We start from the raw sequence: 21,798 nt of genomic DNA, 5'->3' as shown, positions 1-21,798 counted from the left end.
GCCCCGCAGGGCTTGGGAACCGCGTTGCTCTGCAAAACGCGGTCCCAGCCCTACTCGGGCTTGGCCCCCTAATAAAAGGCCCAACAAAAACAATAGGGTTCCCTGCCCCGCAGGGCTTGGGAACCGCGGTGCTCTGCATTCCGCGGTCCCAGCCCTTCTCGGGCTTGGCCCCCTAATAATAATCCCTACAAGAACAATAGGGTTCCCTGCCCCGCAGGGCTTGGGAACCGCGTTGCTCTGCAAAACGCGGTCCCAGCCCTACTCGGGCTTGGCCCCCTAATAATAAGACTGTGATTTTCACGCTCATTTAATGATGAGAGCAGTGTGAAGGACAATTCTAAAGCCTTACTACACTAACACAATCTGGATATTAATAAATAGAGTAGATCATTATTTGATTAAGCTTGGCATATACAAATGATGAGACATTTATTCTGCTTTCCAAAATTCTGCCAGTCAGTGTTAGTGCCAAAAGCTGTCGCATTAGATCATGCTATCTCTCTGTTTCAAACAGCAAGAGCAGGTTAACAGGGTGAAAACCAAGGGGCGGTACAGAGCATGATTGGCAGGATTCGAGGAAAGTTTATAAAAACTACAATATTCATTATATATATTTTAAAAAACACAATCCGGTACCCACCCAAGCAAGCTTCTTACATTTTGTTAGGCAGGGGTTCAAAGATATTTCTTAAAATCAAGGGGAGATTGTTGAAGTATTGGAAATCAAACTTGGAGGAAGAGCAGTGATAGGTCTGAGATTTAATTGTAATAATGCAATGTCTGCAATTCTGTCAGGGCAGTTGTACAATGGGGAGTAAACAGCATATAATGTATTGCATATCTCTAGAAGAGAAGGCAAGACAAACTGCCACTAGAGTGCAGTTGGTAATCCAGTCAGCACATGGGCACTGCCAAAACAAATAAGGAAGTAAGTGTTCCATCTTAAAAAGCCCAGAAATGTTGTGCAGCATAGTTTAACAACTAGTATACATAAAAGAGGGAAGGCAAAAAGAGCCAACGATGACAGTCTACGGCTATGTTGATCAGAGACAAGTAGAGCTCCTTTAGGTTTTCTGCTTGAAGTGCAGGATAAAAGATGGCGCACATGGATATGTGGAAGTGGAGGCATACTTGATACTTGGCGGAGAGATATTGGAGCTTGAACCCCAGAATAGCTGGTTTTAACTTCAGTCAAACAGATTGAAGATGTTCCAGCTATCAAAGACGACTAGAAGTTGCACAAGGTTGTGGACCTAGGCCTATCCATACCTGACATGTAGCGACCTCTTTTCGCATGGGCCCGTGATATACTGACGATATGACAATAACTTTAAGCAAAAATACCTCAGTTCCACTGTATCCTGGGGCCTATCCGAAAAGTATTTTTTGCATAGGAAATTTCCTTTCCTATCGAGATGAACCGGAAGTACTCGGCGGATAGGTGATCCGAATTCTCAAAATGCTTAGGAAAGGCATAGGAAAGGAGCCTCGATTCATCCTTTAACCCTCCTTTAGCATAGGTTACTCCGGACCAACCTATGCGAAAGGAAAGGAGATAGTGGTATCCCATAATCCTTTACGGCGGCAAGATTTAAAGCAACAGGCCACCGCCGGAGTTTACCGACTCTACACGAATACGAACGAGAGGTAAAACAGAAGAGAGGAGAGGAGAAGAGAAGAGAGGAAGATTTAACTCGGCTAAAACAAAATACCCCCCTCCCCTCCCCCACTAAGATAATAAAGAACTCATAAAAGACCAACATCATACTAGTTATTTTCGTAGCACATAATTTACACCATAAGAAAATAAAATACCAACTTCACATTTAATGAAGTTACTGGGGGCAGTTCATTTCCACATCAACATAAGTGTAGCCTCTTTTTATTCCACATGTGAATTGGGATATATGGGAGTGATTCTCACTCTGTTGGCGACAACCTGATTAAAATCAATATGAAAAGAACGCATGGATCAAACGAGCGCTTGTTGTAGTAAATTTTCGGAGAATAGGCTATAGTGTAGTTTCACGCTAGTGACTCACGTCAGCAATACTCGCCGTCGCGCAATGACGTCGGTTAGGAAAAGTGGAGTCGAATTAATTTGAAACAGCGATGTCCTTTCCTATGTTTGATAGGAAGCACCTTTCATCTCTCCTTAACTCCGATGACGTTTAGGGGTTAAGGTATAGGAAAGGAGGCTTATAGGTTAGGAGATTGGACTTTTCGGATAGGCCCCTGGTATTGCGATTAAAGCTCTCAAAAAACAAAACGATCACAATCTTTTTATTTTTGAAAAAACATATATGATATTCTGAATATGTATACACTTGTATGGTAGCATAGTACAATAAATAATTTAATTATTCTAAACACAATTGTAAAAAGCAGTCCTTACAGTGAGCAGCTCAACAAGGTTTTTAGAGACATGCTTACTTTCTACACATTTCTCTTTTAGTTAAAGTTATGATGCAGGGTTATTGTGAACATTGATAAACTTGTATGTCAACATCCTGTGGGGAGAGGGGAGGGGGGTCTAATACCTTAGAACGGCATGACGAGAATAATAGTGGTTTTGAAAACTTGACTTTTTCAAACCCCATTAAACCTTGAAACCGGTTATCGCCCAATGCATAGACCTGCATAGCCAACATCTCTCCTTGGTTTTTCTGGGAAGCCGTACAGCAGGGAGTGTTTCATGGAAGTAATCAAATTGACTCTGCAGCCGTAAGAGGCTGCCAGTGCTGCTGTAGTGTGTTCACACTCCTGGCCACATTTTGCTGTTGGATTAAGAGCTGATGTCTGTAAAAAGTGAGTAATGTACGTCTGTTGGCAGTGGTTGTACTTCTAATTATTTTAGACCGAAGCACTCCTTTTGATTCTGTAGTTCATATCATTTTAAATGACCATTTGAGGCACTGAGATTAATATTACAGATAGAGTACCAAATTTGGTTCAGCTCCTACCTCCCCCAAAATAATATTCTCCTTCGGCCCGAAGGTAGCTCATCATCATCAGTACATCTTACCTGCTAAATTCCACAGGGTACAATTTTAGTTCCTGTCATATTTTTAGTAGAGGATTACATACAGAAGCCACTGGAGCACAGAGATAGCTAAAAATGTACTTGTGCAATTCAAGCACTACAGCCTCGACATGACTGCTTCTTCATCAACGTCATATAATGTACTAGGCTTTAAGCAGGCACTAGAGTTTAATAGCCTCCTGAGGCTATAATATGGTTTTAGCTTTGACAAGATGGAGAGGGTAATGCTCTTGTGTTTCCTATAGCTGAATATTTCTATATATTGAAAGCGAAACCATTCTTATCTTTTACTCCAGTGTTAAGGCCCTTATACTTACAGCTCACAAACAATTTAGCTGTTAGTGTTTTAAAATACCCCAATCATTAATATAGCTCCAAGCCCCAGTCCCTTTTTTCTTCCCTACAAAAGGTTAGAGTACATTTAAATTTCTGAACAGATTATAGGATTTTTTATAGGAACTTGCTTTGTTCACACTTCAGTGGTCACCCATGTTTTCCAAATCTTGGTGCCCTCTCAATTTTTCTTTGTGAGCTTTTCTCTAGTTCGCCAGGGAGGCAGTGATATTTCATACTTCACTTGTTTGCACGGCACACAACAGGATAAGCAGAGAAGGACTTTTTCTCCTGACTTGAACAGGCTGCACATGGATTTCCATGAACTGTACGATGCATATGATACAAAAATACCTTATTGTCAGAGCAAGTCTGAAGTTTGTTTTGCATCGCAGCAGCTCCGTTATTTACAACAGCAGAGAAAAGAAAAATAATAGACAAGAGAAGACAAGCATTAAGATGTCAAGACAGGATCCAAAATGACATACATTCAACATTATATTACAATAACAGAAGACAACATTTAAGGCCCATCAGCGTGCATGTGATGTGGGATTAAAGGCCTACTTCACCGGTTTGAATATGAAGGTGTATTGAATTCTGAGATCCTATGTAGTATAAATGTGCAAAAAAAATTGAAATTGGTTCATCCTAGCCTGAGAAAAGGCAGAAAGAGTGTTTTTTTAACCCTATATTAATCTTACTGTGACATCACAGTAAGATAAATATAGGGTTAAAAAAAAAACCTTACTTTGTAAATATTACTGTGATTTCTCCTACTGTGACATCACAGTAATATTTACAAAGTAATTTTTTTTTAACCCTATATTTATCTTACTGTGATGTCACAGTAAGATTAATATAGGGTTAAAAAAAACACTCTTTCTGCCTTTTCTCAGGCTAGGATGAACCAATTTTTTTTTTTTTGCACATTTATACTACATAGGATCTCAGAATTCAATACACCTTCATATTCCCACCGGTGAAGTAGGCCTTTAAGTACCATATTTAGGTTGTGTTCCGAATCACATACTCTTTCTTTTTTCTATTCTACATACTACATCCGACGATAAAAAGAATCTAGTTAGGATGCAGCAGGCATACTATTGGGACATACTTTTCTCTCTTATTTCATCATAACATTGCGCCTTGATCTTGCCTCTTGCTTTTATATCCGTCGCATCCCCGTTTGTTTTCATATGGAGGCTTCGAAGATGTTACGTCACTTCACGTGCGCACTGGATTGTGGGTCAGAATCGCCCAAATAGGATGCACTTTTCAACACTAACAATCTTGGCCGCATGAAGTAGGACATCCGGGTACTTCTAACCATCCTAAATCTGGCCACAAGAATTGGGACATCCTAAATCTTTTTTCTACATACTATATCGTAGAAAGTATGCGATTCGGAACGCAACCTCAGTTTGAGGATTGACTGTGTAGAGGATTTAAACTTAATTTGTGGTTGTACAGAGGTTTTTGTGAACATTTTCCCTGTCTGGCTTGGTCTTTATTTGGCAATTTTGTGTTGATGTGTGCCTGTAGAATTCAATTGATTGTATCTGATCTTGATTTTCTGGACATGTCTCTCCTCAAAAGACATGTTGCTCCACACCCTGCATTTAAACCAGTCAAGCTTGGAATAAGGAGGACATCAATTATTAAGTGACATGACTTCTGTGGCTAGCCTGCAGTAGATGTATTCATCGATAGACATATAAAAATGGAAATAGAGTGAACTTTTTCAGTGGCAATACATTTCAAGTGCACTGCAACAAATTACAAAATTCTCCATGGACAAAACGGCATAATATATAATTTGTCTTGAGGGACAATTATCAAGCTTAAATAGTGGTCATATCATGTTGGGCATACCGTCTTTCATTACTGGACCATTGAAAGATGGGGGTCATTCTGAAACTAGGAAACTCAGTGTTGTTCTGCTGCGTGTGTATGTTCTACTTCTCTATACTTTTATGCCCCAACAGTTCACCTTGTGTCTCCCTTCATACTTAATAATAAATGCTAAGGATAATGTTGTGAGACATAAGATCTGTGTATTTAGAGGCATTCTTAACAAGCCATTTAACTGTTTTACTTTCTCCGTATATTACTGATCCAGCCAGCCAATCAGGGTCACCACTATCAAAAGGAAATGAACCCCCTCCTGCAATCAAACCCGAGGTAAGCAAGCATATGACACACACACACACACAACCACACACACGCATTTATGGCAAGAATTCTCTGCTGAGCTCCCAATTTAAAAATGTAATTGAATTTGATTAATAAAATGCACTCTACAAGACATGACCAACAAAGTCTGAAAACATAAACAAAAGTCTTTTGTTTGTGTTTTGCACATTTATTATGTAATGTGTAAGAAGGTCAGGCTATAAATAGAGTAATTTTCATTAAAAATAACTGACATGCTGTCTACAAAAGCATATCTTCTCTGGTTACTGGGTCGTTATAAATCAGGTGAGAAGAAGTGATAATAGTTGATAAAACTGCAAGCCAAAATTATGTATTTTATGTGAAATGAAATTCTTAATCAGATGGTGACGAGCGACTGTGGAATTAAAGCTAAATGCCAACTGTCAGATAAATATGGAGACTGGGGCTTATCTGGCTCACTGATGAGTATAAATAAATCGACTCTGTGCCAGGTCCTGTAGTTTGCTTTTCCCTAAGCTTCTGTTTTTCATTTTCTCAAGTAAAGATTATTTTTCACCCACTGTTGTACATGTCAGGCAAAGTTTTTATGGCACATTTCATCCACCAGATAATTAATGTAAGATATAAAGCTTACTCCTTAGAAAAATAATTTAGCACTGACTTTCAGCAGCCATACAAGGAGAAATCCATCATTGATGAAGCAAAGGCCGACTTCTTCACAGTGGGAGGCTCGGTAGTTCATAATGCAATGCAGCCTCAAGACACGTTCCACCTTATTTAACCTGCTTACAAGTAAAAAAAATAGAGTAAAGTTAGTAAGAAATAAAACAATACACAACTGGAAAAGGCAGAATACTGTACCACTACTATTTCATATATATAGTATATATATACAGTGGCTTGCAAAAGTATTCATACCCCTTGAACTTTTCCACATTTTGTCATGTTACACCCATACAAGTAATTTTATTTTATTGGGATTTTTTGTGATAGACCAACACAAAGTTGCGCATAAGTGTGAAGTGGAATGAAAATTATAAATATTTTTCTAATTTTTTAAGAAATATAAAACTGAAAAGTGTGGCGTGCAAAAGTATTCATACCCCTTTACTCTGATCCCCCTAAATAATATCCAGTGCAACCAATTGCCTTCAAAAGTCACTTAATTAGTAAATAGAGTCCATCTGTGTGTAATCTAATCTCAGTATAAATGCAGCTGTTCTGTGACGGCCTCAGAGCTTTGTTAGAAGTGAACAAACCAACACAAGGCTCTCAACAAACAGCATCATGAAGACTAAGGAACACGCAAAACAGGTCAGGGATAAAGTTGTGGAGAAATTTAAAGAAGGGTTAGGTTATACAAAGATATCCAAAGCTTTAAACATGTCTCGTAGCACTGTTCAGTCCATAATATCCAAATGGAAAGAGTATGGCACATCTGGAAATCTACCAAGAAGTGGCCGTCCACCTAAACTGGCAGGCCGGGCAAGGAGGGCATTGGTCCGAGAAGCATTCAAGAGGCCCATGGTTACTCTGGAGGAGCTGCAGAGATCAACAGCTCAGGTGGGAGAATCTGTCCACAGGACAACTATAAGCCGTACACTCCACAAATCAGGCCTGTATGGGAGAGTGGCAAGAAGAAAGCCATTGTTGAAAAAAAATCATAAAAAGGCCCGTTTGCAGTTTGCCAAAGGCCATGTGGGGGACACAGCAAACATGTGGAGGAAGGTGCTCTGGTCGGATGAGACCAAAATTGAACTTTTTGGCCTGAATGCAAAACGCTATGTATGGCGGAAAACTAACACTGCACATCACCCTGAACACACCATCCCCACTGTGAAATATGGTGGTGGCAGCATCATGCTGTGGGGATGCTTTTCTTCAGCAGGGACAGGGAAGCTGGTCAGAATTGATGGGAAGATGGATGGAGCCAAATATAGGGCAATCTTGGAAGAAAACCTGCTGGAGTCTGCTAAAGACTTGAGACTGGGGCGGAGGTTCACCTTCCAGCAGGACAACGATCCTAAACATACAGCCAAAGCTACAAAGGAATGGTTTAGGTCAAAGCATATTCATGTTTTAGAATGGCCCAGTCAAAGCCCAGACCTAAATCCAATTGAGAATCTCTGGAAAGACTTGAAAATTGCTGTTCACAGACGCTCTCCATCCAATTTGACTGAGCTCGAGCTTTTTTGCAAAGAAGAATGGGCAAAAATATCAGTCTCTAGATGTGCCAAGCTGGTAGAAACATACCCCAAAAGACTTGCAGCTGTAATTGCAGCAAAAGGTGGTTCTACAAAGTATTAGCTCAGGGGGTATGAATACTTTTGCACGCCACACTTTTCAGTTTTTTATTTGTAATTTTTTTTTAAAACAATTTATAATTTTCATTTCACTTCACAATTATGCCCCACTTTGTGTTGGTCTATGACATGAAATCCCAATAAAATAAATTTACGTATGTGGTTGTAACATGACAAAATGTGGAAAAGTTCAAGGGGTATGAATACTTTTGCAAGGCACTGTATATATATATATATATATATATATATATATATATATATATATATATATATAGTATATATATATATATATATATATATGAGAAAGCGAATCCAATATCAACTTCAGGCTATGGTATCCGTAATTGACATTTAAGTCAGATCCTTTTTTAAATGTTCCTCAGAGGGGAAATATCTCCAGAGTTAAGGCTTGAGCCAAATAGCTCTTGCAGGCAGGCTAAATGTGTTGATTTAGAGGGCGAGTTAGACAAAACTCTTCAACACTATAATTCATAATACAACGGCGCACATTAACATGGGAACATATTAAAGAATATAGTACAGAGCATTGACTGAATTCTGAACAGTTTTTAAAGCTGGCTCACAAGCCTTGTTATATCTACTGGTGGTTCCCTGGATGGTTACCCATCGAAGAGTTGTGGAGACCCTAGAACGCCCCGCTGCCTGCTAATGCAGAGCCTTGTCTGAACACATCTACATCTCCTCGTGGGTGTACACAAACCATGCGGCCATACGGCATGTTACAAAACAAGACAAAGGGATTGCATCATTGTTCTACTGCTCAAATCATGCACCCACCTCCGCTCTATCACTTTTGATTTATTGATGAAAAGCAAAGTAGCCTGGCGTGAACATGTGTAGACATCCATGTATTGAAATATGCAGAAATTTAAACTGATTTGAAAATGTTACATGCATCACATCTGCTCTGACCCAACATTGGGGTCGAGCGGCAGCGATTTTTTGCCTCTTGTTTTGTCATATTTCAGTACTGATACGTTGGGGCTGTCTAAATATTCAGTGAGGTTACTCTGTTTGATTGAATGTCCACTGAAATGAATATTACTGTCGACAGGCACCTCAAACATACTCTCCCAGACTAGTCTCACACAGCACTACAGCCTCCGCAGCTGTAGTGCTGAAATAAGACTCCGGAGTAGGGCCTTGATTTACATACTGAAGAGCAGCTGCACAAGATTTGCTGTTGTTTCCGCTGCTTTTCTTTGAGCCATCGCATTCCCTTACAGTGAAGTCTAGCATAGTGTTTTGTGAGCACCCTGGCATCACAGCAAAGCTTTCTCGCTGTTGAGATTCACAGTTTTCTTGACAGCTAAAATGCTCCTGTCGCTTTTCTTAATGTAGTGAGGGCCTTCCTAGCATTTTTAACATGTTCCTCTGCTTGTGACACTGCCTTTGGCTTGCATACCAAATGCAAAACCACCTATCAGGCTGTCAAAGAGAGAGACCCGGGGTAGCAATTCAGCTGTTTTACAATGAAGACAATTGTGAAACTCAGTCCTATTGCCAGAGTGCCTAACAAAAAGAGTTCCCTTGAAACTGGTTCATTGGGAGATATTTGAAAAGCTTCATTTCAATTAACTTCACTGCTGTGCAAAAAGCAGGGTTCTCACTCAAATTAAATCAAACTAATTAATTCTCTTCATCACAGGTTTGTCAGTATCTGGATTCTTAAGACTTTTAAAATCTAAGAATGTAATCACTCAAGCCAAGTCCCATTTAACAATTTGAAAGTCTAATTTGCGGCTCTGTAGCAGAGGCCTTTGTCCTCAAAAATAGCTTAAGCTAGATAGAATTCTATCAACTTTTGAACTGTGTCCCTGTGTATGACACAGCCACAGAGGCGTCAAAGCAGAGTGAATGCCTTTTGTAAGTGAGTAAAATCAAGAGCCTCAGTAGATACCTTTAAAGGCATGAGGATAGAAATGAAGAAACTTCTCATTCATGCTTAAATGCATGGAAAGATCTAATTAAAAGGAATCAGCCTATAAGTGGTCTACTTTTTTACAGTGATTTATTAAATCTATGGATACCATATTGCTTTAACATGTATGCTGCATAGCCCCATTCCAGCTCGTATTCGATTAAAGCTAGACATTATGACAGTATTACTATTTAGTTCAGGTGTTACAATGGTTTTTATTTGATATACTATCAAACAGATCTTTGGTAATTTTACTTCCCTAGCACAGTTAGTTCCAGATATACTAAATTACCAAAAGTCAATTTAGCATTTAGTGTTATAATGACGAGGGAGAATCACTGGTGCCCATTAAAACCAACATCCTGTAAAGTCCACAACAGTAAATTTAACCAGAGAAGATTCTAGAATTGTAAATGTTTTTTTGAACATAGCCTGCCAATCGTTTTAACATGTCATTGCTAGTACTGTGGTTACTGAATGTAATTTGTTTTTCAGAGAGAGTGAAAAATACTATAAATCACTGCAGTTCTTGACGGTTAAACAGACAACGATGAAAATTGTCCTTGTCGGCTGTCAGTTGAATATTACACAGAGGAATATTATACTTTAGTTCTTCATTAAGTGTGCTGAGGAGTTATATCCAGAGGCAAGAGATGTATAGCCTTAAATGATTATGAATGCGGTTTAACAAATGAATCTTGGTGTGCTTCCGAGTGTAATAACTCATCGTTATTTTTCTCTACATTTAATATGTCGCCCCATACAACAACAAAAGAAAATCCTGGGACATGATTGTGTGTAGCTGTGTAGACTGGGAGACTAGTTTGGAGTGTAAGGAAGTCCTGCTCTCACTGACACAGACAAAGTTAAGACCACTACTCTGCGCCAGAAAGTGGACACTTGGAAGTCACAGCTTGAGTCAGAATCTAATAAATGATCCTTCAGGTAAAATTGTGAGGGCGGAGGGGAGCTAAGTATGCAGGAGAAGTGGCTCAAGGACGGCGGAGGCTAAGATGGGCTTCGGAGAGCACACGATGATGAGGCTTCATTGTTAAAATGTCATATGGAGGCAATTTAATGCGTGCGGTATAGTAGTGGGACGGCGACTGTAATGGCATGTGTTGTCAGAGACTGTGTGCTTTTTATGCTCTTTTCTCTAGGGAGTGGATGGATGTGCTCAGCCCACCCATTATGCCTCCCAGTCAGCAGAGAAGGTCAACCGACACACGGAAGAATTTAATCGGAGGTACGGTCCCCTTCATGTTGGTAACTTTTGCCCCTCGAACGCCCTTGTATGTCCTTTAAAGTCAGGCGAACGGCAAACAACACAATGCTTCAACATAGGCCGGACCAATTGCGCGAATGCATGGAACTAATGGAAACATTCACTGGCGTCAAAGCTTACAAAAATGTCAAGCTTCCCACCAAGCAATGCGCTCAGCATGGTGGGGAAAGCCATGAGAAACGGTATCTAATTAAGGGTAAAAACCCATGAGAGTGCAGCTCTCTGTCCTCCACATAACTCCATAGGTCAAAAGAGACAGGCTCATTACAGGTCTGCTCCGACTAGACACATCGACAAGGTTAATTGACGAAACCTTTTCAGTTTACAACATCATCTTTAAACCTCTCACACAATGTGTCTTATAATTAGTTTTCATTATCGTCGCCAAAAGTTCTGATAAGATAAAATGTTCTTCTTGGAGCATTCGTAACCTTTTTAGCATTTAACTGCCTGTGAATTTACTGCCTCTTCACAGCTTCATAATTTGGCCCTGGGATGTAAGTTTCTTAGGTCTCTTGATTGATGAGAGCAAAAAGCGGCAGCGGCAGAAAAACTTTTAAATCCGGTTTCAAGGTCACCTCACGGTCCACACTTTTCATTTCATTCCAGTAACAGCTGATAGAGCATGCCCCTTATTCATATCTAGGATGGTTATGCTAATGCACTACAATATACATTTACATATTTGTTTTATAAGTGCAAACTTCATTGATTTGAATGACTGTTGTACTGTTATCTATGTATGCTTGGAGCAATTACCTCTAATTTTTGTAGAGTGATTTTCTTGCATTATTACAGGAGGGGATGAGTCGGTGAAGGAGGAGGGGAACGAGGACGAGTATTTGAATCTGCTCTATGATCCTTGCTTGAACTGCTATTTTGATCCAAAGACGGGGAAGTACTATGAACTGGCTTGACTCAAAGCTCAAGATATATATATTTTTTTTAAGATATTTTTTGGCATTTTTATGCTTTATTGCCAGTGCAGAGAGACAGAGGTGAAATGGGGCAGAGAGAGGAGTGACATGCAGATAACGACCGCGGGCGGGATTCGAACCCGGGTCTGCTGCTGGGCCCGGGGGGGGGACGCCCTACCAACTGAGCTAAGGGCGCCCCCACTCAAGAGAATCTTAATGAATCAGTGATTGATTACAATCATTGACATGGGTGAAAGGCTTCGTTTTCTTTTAGGCCTAACTTATTGATCAGTGATGAATGTCCCATTCACAAATAAATAACCACAAGAAGTGTTATGGTGGTGTGTAAAGGAGTGAGAATCAATAAATCAAATGAATGCTTTTTTGCTAGAAACTGAGTTGTCGCCCAGTCAGTGGCACATCTTTTTAATTGAAATATGTTTGTCATTAAAATTTTGCCTGGATTGGCATTACAGTATATGAAATGTTTCCTGTATTTATCATTTGTGAAACAAAAAGAAAAGTCAGTGAAAATATGTTCATGTGTGTTTATATTGCTTGAATTAAATTTGAGAGAAATGGCGACAGATTTCACGTGGATTTGTGTTGTAGTGTCCTGTTAAGGTTAAGACAGCGGTTTTTGCTCTTATGTAATAGTTTAACAAAGAAAATTTTGATTAAAGAATATATTGATTTTGAATGTATTTGAAATGTCGAGTCCCTTGTGATAATAATTATACTACCATTACTATTGGCTACACAATATTTAGTTCTTACGGATATCTGTGACTGTGATCCTCATTTCTTTTATTCTTTAAAGCGTGTAAGTGTAAGCAGCTGTAGCCTAATAACAGACGGGCAGCTTGTGGGTCCGGCAGTTCTTTTCATCAGTCTTGCCAAAACACTGATCACACCTGAGGAGCAGCTGATAGATTAATCATGTTCAGCCTGAGATGAATTCTTGCTTCACGCTGGCTGGGGAAAAAACGAAATAAAAGAAGGTGGGAAGGGGGAATTACATTCATTAATCCAATGGCGATTCCAAGTGGTTTAAATCAACCAATAGTCCAACTGGTTCAGCGACGGAGCAATCAGTTAATATAATGGGACCACGTCAGAGGGCTAGCTGTGTGTTTTGTTAAATGGTGAAATGCAGCGAGCGATTAAATTTGGTGACCTGTCAAGAGAAACGTGCTCATAATTTGTGAAAAAACAGATTTGTGAAAAAAAAAAAACATTGTGTCCCATGGTGCATTTTCTTTTTTCATTGATTGTAATAGCCATTAATTAGCTAAACAATATCTTGAACATGGAAATCAACACACAGACACACATTTGAACAAAGACGCCTGCATAAACTGTGTATAGAAATGATGCCTCCTGGAAGACTCACAGTATATTCAAGCACCTGTTTTACAGTATGGTATTTTAAATGTAGGTGTTCGACTGAAATGGGTTCATTTTGCTGCCAAATTTGTATTTTGATCACAGACAACAGTGATATGTTGCCACTTGAAAGTGTATTTTTAAATTAAAATAAATGTATTGTGTGCAGCAGAAATCAGGAGCTTGAATGCTGTTGGTGAAGCCTAAATAAAATATAAATAATAATTAATTTTGGAAGGTCACGTGACGCTCCACCAAGCGTCACATGAGGGATTCTGGAGAGAGGGGCGTGGACATAGGCTACTGCTACATGTTTCAGGTGAGAACCAGGAAGTAAACAACCATGGCGTTTTTATATACTGCGTTTAACACAGACAGAAACACATCTATATTGAATGATTAAGATCCCTCCGCGCCACCAATTCGAGGCTGAATTCTGATTAAGTCGGCTAATAAACTTTGTTGTATTGTCCCGTGATGAAAGTAGCCTAGGTGAACCAGACTCTGAAGGTCACAAGGATGTCCACACAACAGGTAAAAGTGTCAAGACTGGGCAAATAGGCTACTGCCATTATATTCATACCGTATTAGTAATTGATTGGCAGAGTCATCCAAATACCAACATTTTTGCAATTTTGCCCCACAGTAGGCTAACTGCGTCTCTACAACGCGAAACGGTTTAAACTTTTACTTTTGTAAAAAAAAAAAAATCATGTAGGCCTAGTAGCCTTCTAGGATTTTTGTGTTTTGTAGGGGGAAAACGAAAGAAAAAAAGTTAAATTTTTCGCACTGAACACTGTCAATGTTATGATGATCATCTTTTTATTGCGCAATATTCACTGTTTTACAGATCCGTCTGGAATCATTCAGGTTGCCAAAAATCCCTTTTTACTTTCAGGGTGCAAAATGCCATCGACTGAGCAGAGTAACACACATTGCTGAAGAAGTAGGCCTACTGTGATGATAATTGTGGCTGACTTTGGGTTCAGTACGACTCTGCACAGCCTTTATGCTTGATGAATTTGTAAGTAGCTTCAAATCTCTGGCATTGAAAGATACCGTTCAACTGCAGGACCAATTGTAATTCGGCACCTTACAAAAAGAGAGGTAGGCTATAATGAGGGATTGACACAGGCCAAAAACAAGAGATAGCTGTGTGCTAAAAGTCAAAGATTGGACTCATTTTGACCTGAATTTTGCTTCAAAGTGAAAATTGGATTGTGTAATACTCGAGTATTAGGGACATTGCTCATTCAAAGACACACTAGTTCAACTGTGTTGAGTGTGGTGTAACAAAAAACGATCCAATCATGTGTAATAATCAGTTTCATATTATTTCGTATCTGAGACCTCCTCGCCTGCGTGATTGGTTGTTCCTGTTGGATTTTTTTTTTAAACTTTTTGGCCTGTGACTCTGTGCGAGTCCTAATTATCACTACAAAGACTTATGTTCTCACACTCCACTCCTGGCACTACCTATGATCTTATGCGCCGCTCAGTCTTTAAAGATATGGCCCAGTGATCACAGCGCTGAGATGACTGATTATTTATTGTAAAAAAAATGCATCACTTTTCTCCTGCTTTGACCCGGTGATTCACACCCCTGCTGTTGAGGCTTTTTTTTTTGAGTCGTGAACTGGCTTGATCCATAACACGCCACCGTTCAGCTGTCAGATCTCCTGCCCCTTATTTCCTTGTCATCTGGGCCACACATCATGAACTGAGCTGTTAGGTTTATGGGCTCTTTAACTACCCCACTGTTAGATCTTATTGGATTCATTTGTCTCTTTTTTTAGGCTGGGTCCAGGCTTCACCCTGGGATTATTGTGGCGGTCGTCTTCGTCTCTGCGGTTGCAATCGTTTGTGCCGTGCTGATCATCCGAAAATACTTCTTCCCCATCAAGTAAGATATAACATTATCAATGACGCTAAATGAAAATTATTTTAAAAATTCCGAGTGCAGTAAAAAGCATGTCAGACCCCCTGGTCCGTAACGTAATTTCTACATCCTAGTTCCTCAATGTTGATTGCTGTCTGTGTTTAAGTTTTATTTAAAGTAATTTTAAATAGTATCTTATCATGTCTAATGCATTTTATCTCGTTGAGGCCATTGTTAACAATAACTTGTTTTAATCACTTTCCTGTATAACTAAAAAATAAATAAATGAATTTTCTTTTCAGTGAGGCAACGTACAGATACTCAGTGCTGAGGCGGGCGGAGAATCAGGATTCTACAGTGACAGAGGAGGACACGGGGCCCTGCACAGTGGGAGAGGAGTCAGACGAGGTAAGTGCATCATGCCATCCCTGGTTGTAGCCTTCACTGTCATCCGTACCCACACAACAAGTTGACACAGCTGTAACCGTCCTCATCACATCGCGTTCACTCTGTAACTTTCCCCTTCTTCTGTTCTTGTCACAGGATCTTCTGGAATAAATGTCAACCTGTGAAGCTGCGAGACCGACTGAAAAAACTAAACGTTTGTTGTGGATGAACTGTGTGGATCAGGGATGCAGCTTGTTTTCTTTTAAAGATATTTTTTGGCATTTTTATGCTTTATTGACAGTATGTAGAGACAGAGGTGAAATGGGGAGGAGAGGGGAGTGACATGCAGAGATCGACCGCGGGCTGGAATCGAACCCGGGTCCGCTGCTGGCCGAGGCCCATGGGGGGACGCCCTACCAACTGAGCTAAGGGCGCCCCCCTTGTTTTCTTTAATTCTCGATTAATTGTATGGTCCCTCCACACAACGTCAGGAAACACAGGACAAAAATACACACATCACAATTTCCTACAGCCCGTGTTGACGTCATCAAACAGAATTCCATAACCAGAAAATATTAAATTCAGTAACTTTTAACTCAAGGAAAAGTAACACATTCTCCAACTGGCTTAAAAAATAACCTGAACGATGTATAACTTTAAAACAAGATTAAAGATGGATGAGTCAGCTATAATGTAGTTAGCATTTCTTGAATCCGTATTCATCATCTGGCCTGGATTCGTTTCACAGTGTTTATGCTCAAGACAAGTAGGGAAAAAAGTTACTGCTTGTTGTGAGTGACATTAATTATTCTTTAACAGGGCAGGCTCAAGTTACGTTAAATACATATAAGACAGAAACAGTGTAAAAACATTGACGATGCAAACCGTGCAAGATGCAAAATTGCTTAATGCCTAAAAAAAACATGATTAATGTTAAACATTGAGCGTCTTCTGAAATGATGGCTGTTACCCATGGATTAACCATCTTTTCAAGGTAACACTTAACCGTCAATGCCTTACGCAGCCTGTGCAAACAGATTTATAATTTTCTCTCTGTGGCTGTGGAAAGGGGCTTGTTACGTCTGTGAGAAGAACCCTGGTGTAGCTGTGATATAGACCTTTTCACAGTAACTCTCTAAAATCTCTCTGAACATAGCCTTCTTACTGTCAGGCTGTCAAAATGCAGATGTTAGCAAAGAGGAGGTGATAAACATGTCGATTACTCACCGCATACATTCTTAAAGAGCAGGGGTAAATCATTTAGGACTTCCTTTAGGTTTTCACCTCATCAGGCTATATACAAGCTACTCCCCGACACCTCTGGGGTTGTACCTGCAGGCACCACTAAGGGATGAAGAAAAATAATAACTCCTCTGCAGGTTGTTTGAGTAAAATGAATCGGTATGTTTCACTCTCAGTATTCTTCAAATCAAATATTTAACAATAGGCAGAAAAGAAGAGTGCTCTTTTTCTTATTGAAAATGCACATACAACATTAATCATATCATGAAGTATAAACAAAACTAAATGCAATTTTTAGTAGGGATGGTGTATTTTAAATAGAGTAATTTACACACAATTTCTTGGTTCGTTACACCACTATTCATTTGGTGTCTGGCCTTCAAGAAGAATCTCAAAAAACAGGAGGCTAGTAGTTCTGATCCAACTGAGAATCAACACTCATCTACTCAGATTTTTTTTATATATCAGATGTATGTATTTATATCAGACGTTTTTTTTAAATTCATTTGAGAATAAGAATGTCTGATTAATTCTTCTGTGATAAAAGGCCCATAATTTAGTTAAACGAATAACAATTTTAAAAGGCAATCAATGTGCTAAAACTGGCACAATAATACACATTTCACATTCCATTACTATAAAGAAAGTGCACCTTTACATTCAATCAGTCTAAATATGTCGGAGAACTCGCTTAACGTTATGCAGCAGTCACCAAAATGAGGGGTTTATACAAAGCATCGCATTGAGATTTGACATTTCTGATGCTATGAACACCCTAAATGATGGCAGCTAAAAATGCTCACACTAAAGACTACAGATATGTACGAGTTGGCCTGCCTGTTCGCCTTAGAAATAATTTCCCCATTTTCATGCTAATGTTGAACCACTTAAAGTTATTTTGCCGTAGACGTCTGGAGGCCACTTGACTAATGGACTTCTGAGTGATGTTGCGTGACACTTTTTGACGGCTACATTAGCCACAGAAGAGATAAAATAAAAATATGTGTGTGAACATAAGTGTCACAGGGTTACTGGTGACAGACCAAACTGATGAATAATGTATCACTTCGCTATGGTTAACTCTTTTAATTGGTGTGTGCATGATCAATAAATTAATCAATACATCAATCAGTCTGTTGCTATCAATCTCCCTCCTTCTTATGATACAATTCAAGAACTACTGATGATGGCATGGTATATGACTGATGTTAATGAGGACCACTGTGTCATTATGTATATTCTGGTGGGCGTTTGAATAATGTATAGGCCTACGTCAAAAACTGATTCATTGATATATTCCTCCTGTGGGCTGGCTGAAGGGGTTTGCAACCTGCTCGGGTTTGTCTTTGTGCCTTTCAACTCATGACCTTCACAATTCACTCGTTCTATTCCTTATCTGACGAGCGTCACTGCTGCTCTATTGAAAAAGGAAGTGTATTAATTGTTTGTGCTGCCCGTTCCAATCCAGTCTTGTCTCGTCGTTCATCCTGTAAAATATGTCCTTATTGTTCACCAAATAGGATTTTATTCCTTCAATGTTATCCATTCCTTTTGATTCCTCTGAATGCCTAATGTAATGTTCTCCTCTGATCAGTGAAAGAGTGGCACACATAGACCCTCTGCTGGATGTGTCAAGTATTACACCATGTTAAGAATTTGAGACCTTGTGAGTGCAGTAAGGAGAGCCGCTTCGTCTGAAAGAATAACAGCCTTTGTCATGTCTGAAGCATAGAATGTAGGTTACACATATCACTGCCTTTACAAACAGACCATTGGGTGTCAGCAGGCCACAGACACAAATTAACTACAAGGCCAGAAAAGAAACAGTTTGTGACCTAAAAAGGGGAGGGGGGCTTTGGGCCTTACCCTTACACACTACATTAACATTTCATTAGTTTTCAGTTGTCAGAAAACATTCTGCGGCTCTAACTATATCTGTGTTATTTGAGTTTTTCGCACAGATGGTGCATATGATTTAATATAAATTTGTATTTATCCAACATGGTGTAATATATACTGGCCCTCATTTATCAATCTTGCGTAGACCAGAAAAATGGGTGTACGTACATTTCCACGCAAATCTCGGCATTTATCAATATGGACGTGAGCGTAGCCACGCTCAAATCCCACGCCAGCTCTCAGCTCGTGTACGCAAATTTGAAAACAGCTTGGACTCGCAGTGCAGGCTGTGCCGGGTAGCCGATGACTTTGTTGGACAATTATTAGAAGATAATACAAATGCAGTGCAAATAAGACCGAAATAAAGATATTAATCACTTAAAAATTAGCAGCTTATGGTGTGCAACTCATGGGTGCAACTGAGTAGGAGAGCTGATTCAATAGTGCGCACACCGGCCACTTAGGAGGGCTGCATGGGACTGCGTAAGGGCAGTTGTCTCCGTCTTGGAGCAGCTGGGGGGACACTGAGGCACGGGGGCTGCATTCATTCAAAATGTTAGCCTATGTATTAAATATGTAGTAGACATACACTGCTCTTTATGATACAAAAAATACACGGCACAACATTCAGCTTAACATTTTATTTATTTGACGCACTTTGTAGATGTTAGTTCCTCTTTTAATGTGTCATTAATGCTAAAGCGAGCGATTTATTTCCACCGTTAACCGGCACGTTGTTCCTATCTGCTGGTGGAGCAGGACGGTGGGCGCTCTCACAGCTGATCGCTGCCGGGTCGGCTTGTGCAGCTGACGGCAGGGCTGACCACTCGTGCCAAGCGCATGCTGTCATACAGTAAAACGCTAAATGTGTTATTTTTAGTTTTTAAAACCCTTTTGAATAGTGCTATCTAAAAGGGCCAATACATTCTAATCATTCAAATCTCTGCAGACCTGTATTTATTTTATGGGGACCATTATCGGACAGTTGGTGCGTCTTTTTCTCCTCCACCACTTATATTATGCCCGCAGCCCCGCACCCCCAGTTGGTTGCATTTCAGAACAGCAACACGCTTTTTTTAGTGGCGATTTTGAGTCAACACCAACGCTGTTGACCGCAGCAGTTATTTCCTTCCTAACTGCTGCCTTCTGTCGTTCTTTGATGCTGCTTGTAGGCTAATGCTCCGAAATGAAACTTTTTTCTACTTTCGCTGTTATTCTGTCAATTTCTACTTCAGGGAAGTGCCGTATTGCGCATATCCATGTCGTAAAACCTCTGGGCGAGGCCTCTAAACTGAGAAAATATAGGGGCGTGATCATGTCCATGGGCGTGATACGCTAGTTTTCATCCGCCGCATTTATCAATAATGGCCTGGCGTACGCTGAGATTGGCGAGATACGCCTGTTTGATAAATCCCACGCGATACCTGGCGTAGGGAGGTATTTGCGCCAGAATCTGCACCAGTTTCCACGCAAAATTGATAAATGAGGGCCAATGTGAGAGAGGAAAGGAAATGCCAGGCCTTAAATTGTCACTGAATGGCACGTTGATGAGAAAATGAATGGCACGGCACTGAAGGAACTCTGCAATCTCAAAAATCCTAACCCAGCTTCACGTAAACATAATACAGGAATGTGATGGAGCTGGACAGCACATTACACCATTACCGCCATCATCAAAACACCAGATACTGTAAGCAAACATCTATTAGAGCAGGGGTGTCAAACTCATTTTGGTTCGAGGGCCACATACAGCCTCTCTGATCTCAAGTGGGCCGGACCAGTACAATAATGGCAAAATAACGTACATCAACTCCAAATCTCTAGCTTTGTTTTTCAGTAATATGCTTTATCACTCAGTCTACATTTGTAACCTACATTATCACGGATCACAAGGGATCTCTGTACCCCCCAGGAAATGTCTTAGTAAAGGTTGCTGCTGGCCATGGGAATAGGAGGTGCGGCGCGCAGCGCCGCAGCAAAAATTTGGGGGGTATTTTGCTCAAAGATGCCAATACGCACTAATGAAATAAACAACTGTTTATTTGAATACACAAATACAACAGGCACTGACGTTACAGTTGTCCAATTTTGTTTACTATATGTACAGGGACACATTTTGTGCAAACATGCAGACAGTACAAAATAAAATTTAATAAAAGTGCAACTTCTACTGTTTTGATTTATTTTTAAATACAGAGGTTATTGGTTGTTTTGGAATTCGTTTTTCCCAATTTAAAACATAAAAATAAAGCAGCATGGAAAATTAGGAAATAAATCTTGTAGGCCTACACTAGCATGCTCCTGCTCGTTTCGCACGTGCAGAGCCGCGGACACATCGCGCTTGCTAGTACATTAATTGTTCAGCACTAAAAATAAAAATTGTTTTATTTATTTTTTATTTTTTTGGTTTTTACTTTGCCATAAAGCACTGGAGGAAACATTAATAGCGGTGAAGCAAGATTGCCATTTACCATTTCCCACGTTGCTAAAATGTGCTTTTTTTTTATTTAGGCTGCCCCCTAGCGGCTGGAGTGAGCATTTTGGTTATTTCTTTAAAAATTCATATCTCCTCACAGGAATGGGCTAGAGACTTACTTTTTTTTTGAAATGCTCATAAATGTGTGCTCTACAAGTCGCGGGCCGTATGTTTGACACCACTGTATTAGAGGATCCGTGTTCATTGCTCCTTTAGACTTCAGAGGACAATAAGATCAAACAGTGCTGAAGCCATGCGGCTTGAGCACTTGAGTGGCAGTTTAGCAAGACATGTTGTGCTGTTCTTTTTCCTTGTAATCTGTCAACTATCTGTACATGTGTGCTTGATATGTCAATATGTGGCCATGTTTATTCCCCTTAATAATCAGCTACTCAACTGTTTCTTGATGGATGTGTTGTGATGATGGCCGTGAAATGATCTGCCCACAGTAGCTTGAATAACAATCACAACATAACTTTATTACTGGCTGTCCTGTAGGTAAATGCTTTATCTATGTTTGGAACCATC

General features: G+C 39.9%; 1 protein-coding gene across 1 annotated transcript in view; it reads left to right on the top strand.

The window, feature by feature from the left end:
• The window catches only part of cfap20dc (CFAP20 domain containing), a gene marked incomplete at its 5' end in the record, with an annotated part of 42,179 nt that extends 24,156 nt beyond the window's left edge, over positions 1-18,023 (top strand). The window contains 8 exons of the mRNA XM_080026549.1: positions 5,499-5,560; positions 10,960-11,045; positions 11,883-11,995; positions 14,238-14,241; positions 14,377-14,411; positions 15,184-15,290; positions 15,569-15,674; positions 15,810-18,023. Coding sequence (XP_079882675.1) covers positions 5,499-5,560; positions 10,960-11,045; positions 11,883-11,995; positions 14,238-14,241; positions 14,377-14,411; positions 15,184-15,290; positions 15,569-15,674; positions 15,810-15,824 — 528 coding nt within the window. The 3' untranslated portion in view covers positions 15,825-18,023. The remainder of the gene's footprint in view (positions 1-5,498; positions 5,561-10,959; positions 11,046-11,882; positions 11,996-14,237; positions 14,242-14,376; positions 14,412-15,183; positions 15,291-15,568; positions 15,675-15,809) is intronic.
• Positions 18,024-21,798: the final 3,775 nt, after the last annotated feature.

Source organism: Ammodytes marinus (assembly GCF_949987685.1).
Source record: "Ammodytes marinus genome assembly, chromosome: 4".
Taxonomy (NCBI): Eukaryota; Metazoa; Chordata; class Actinopteri; order Uranoscopiformes; family Ammodytidae; genus Ammodytes; species Ammodytes marinus.
Note: the sequence above shows the minus strand (reverse complement) of the source record. Positions and strands in the feature narration are given on the sequence as shown.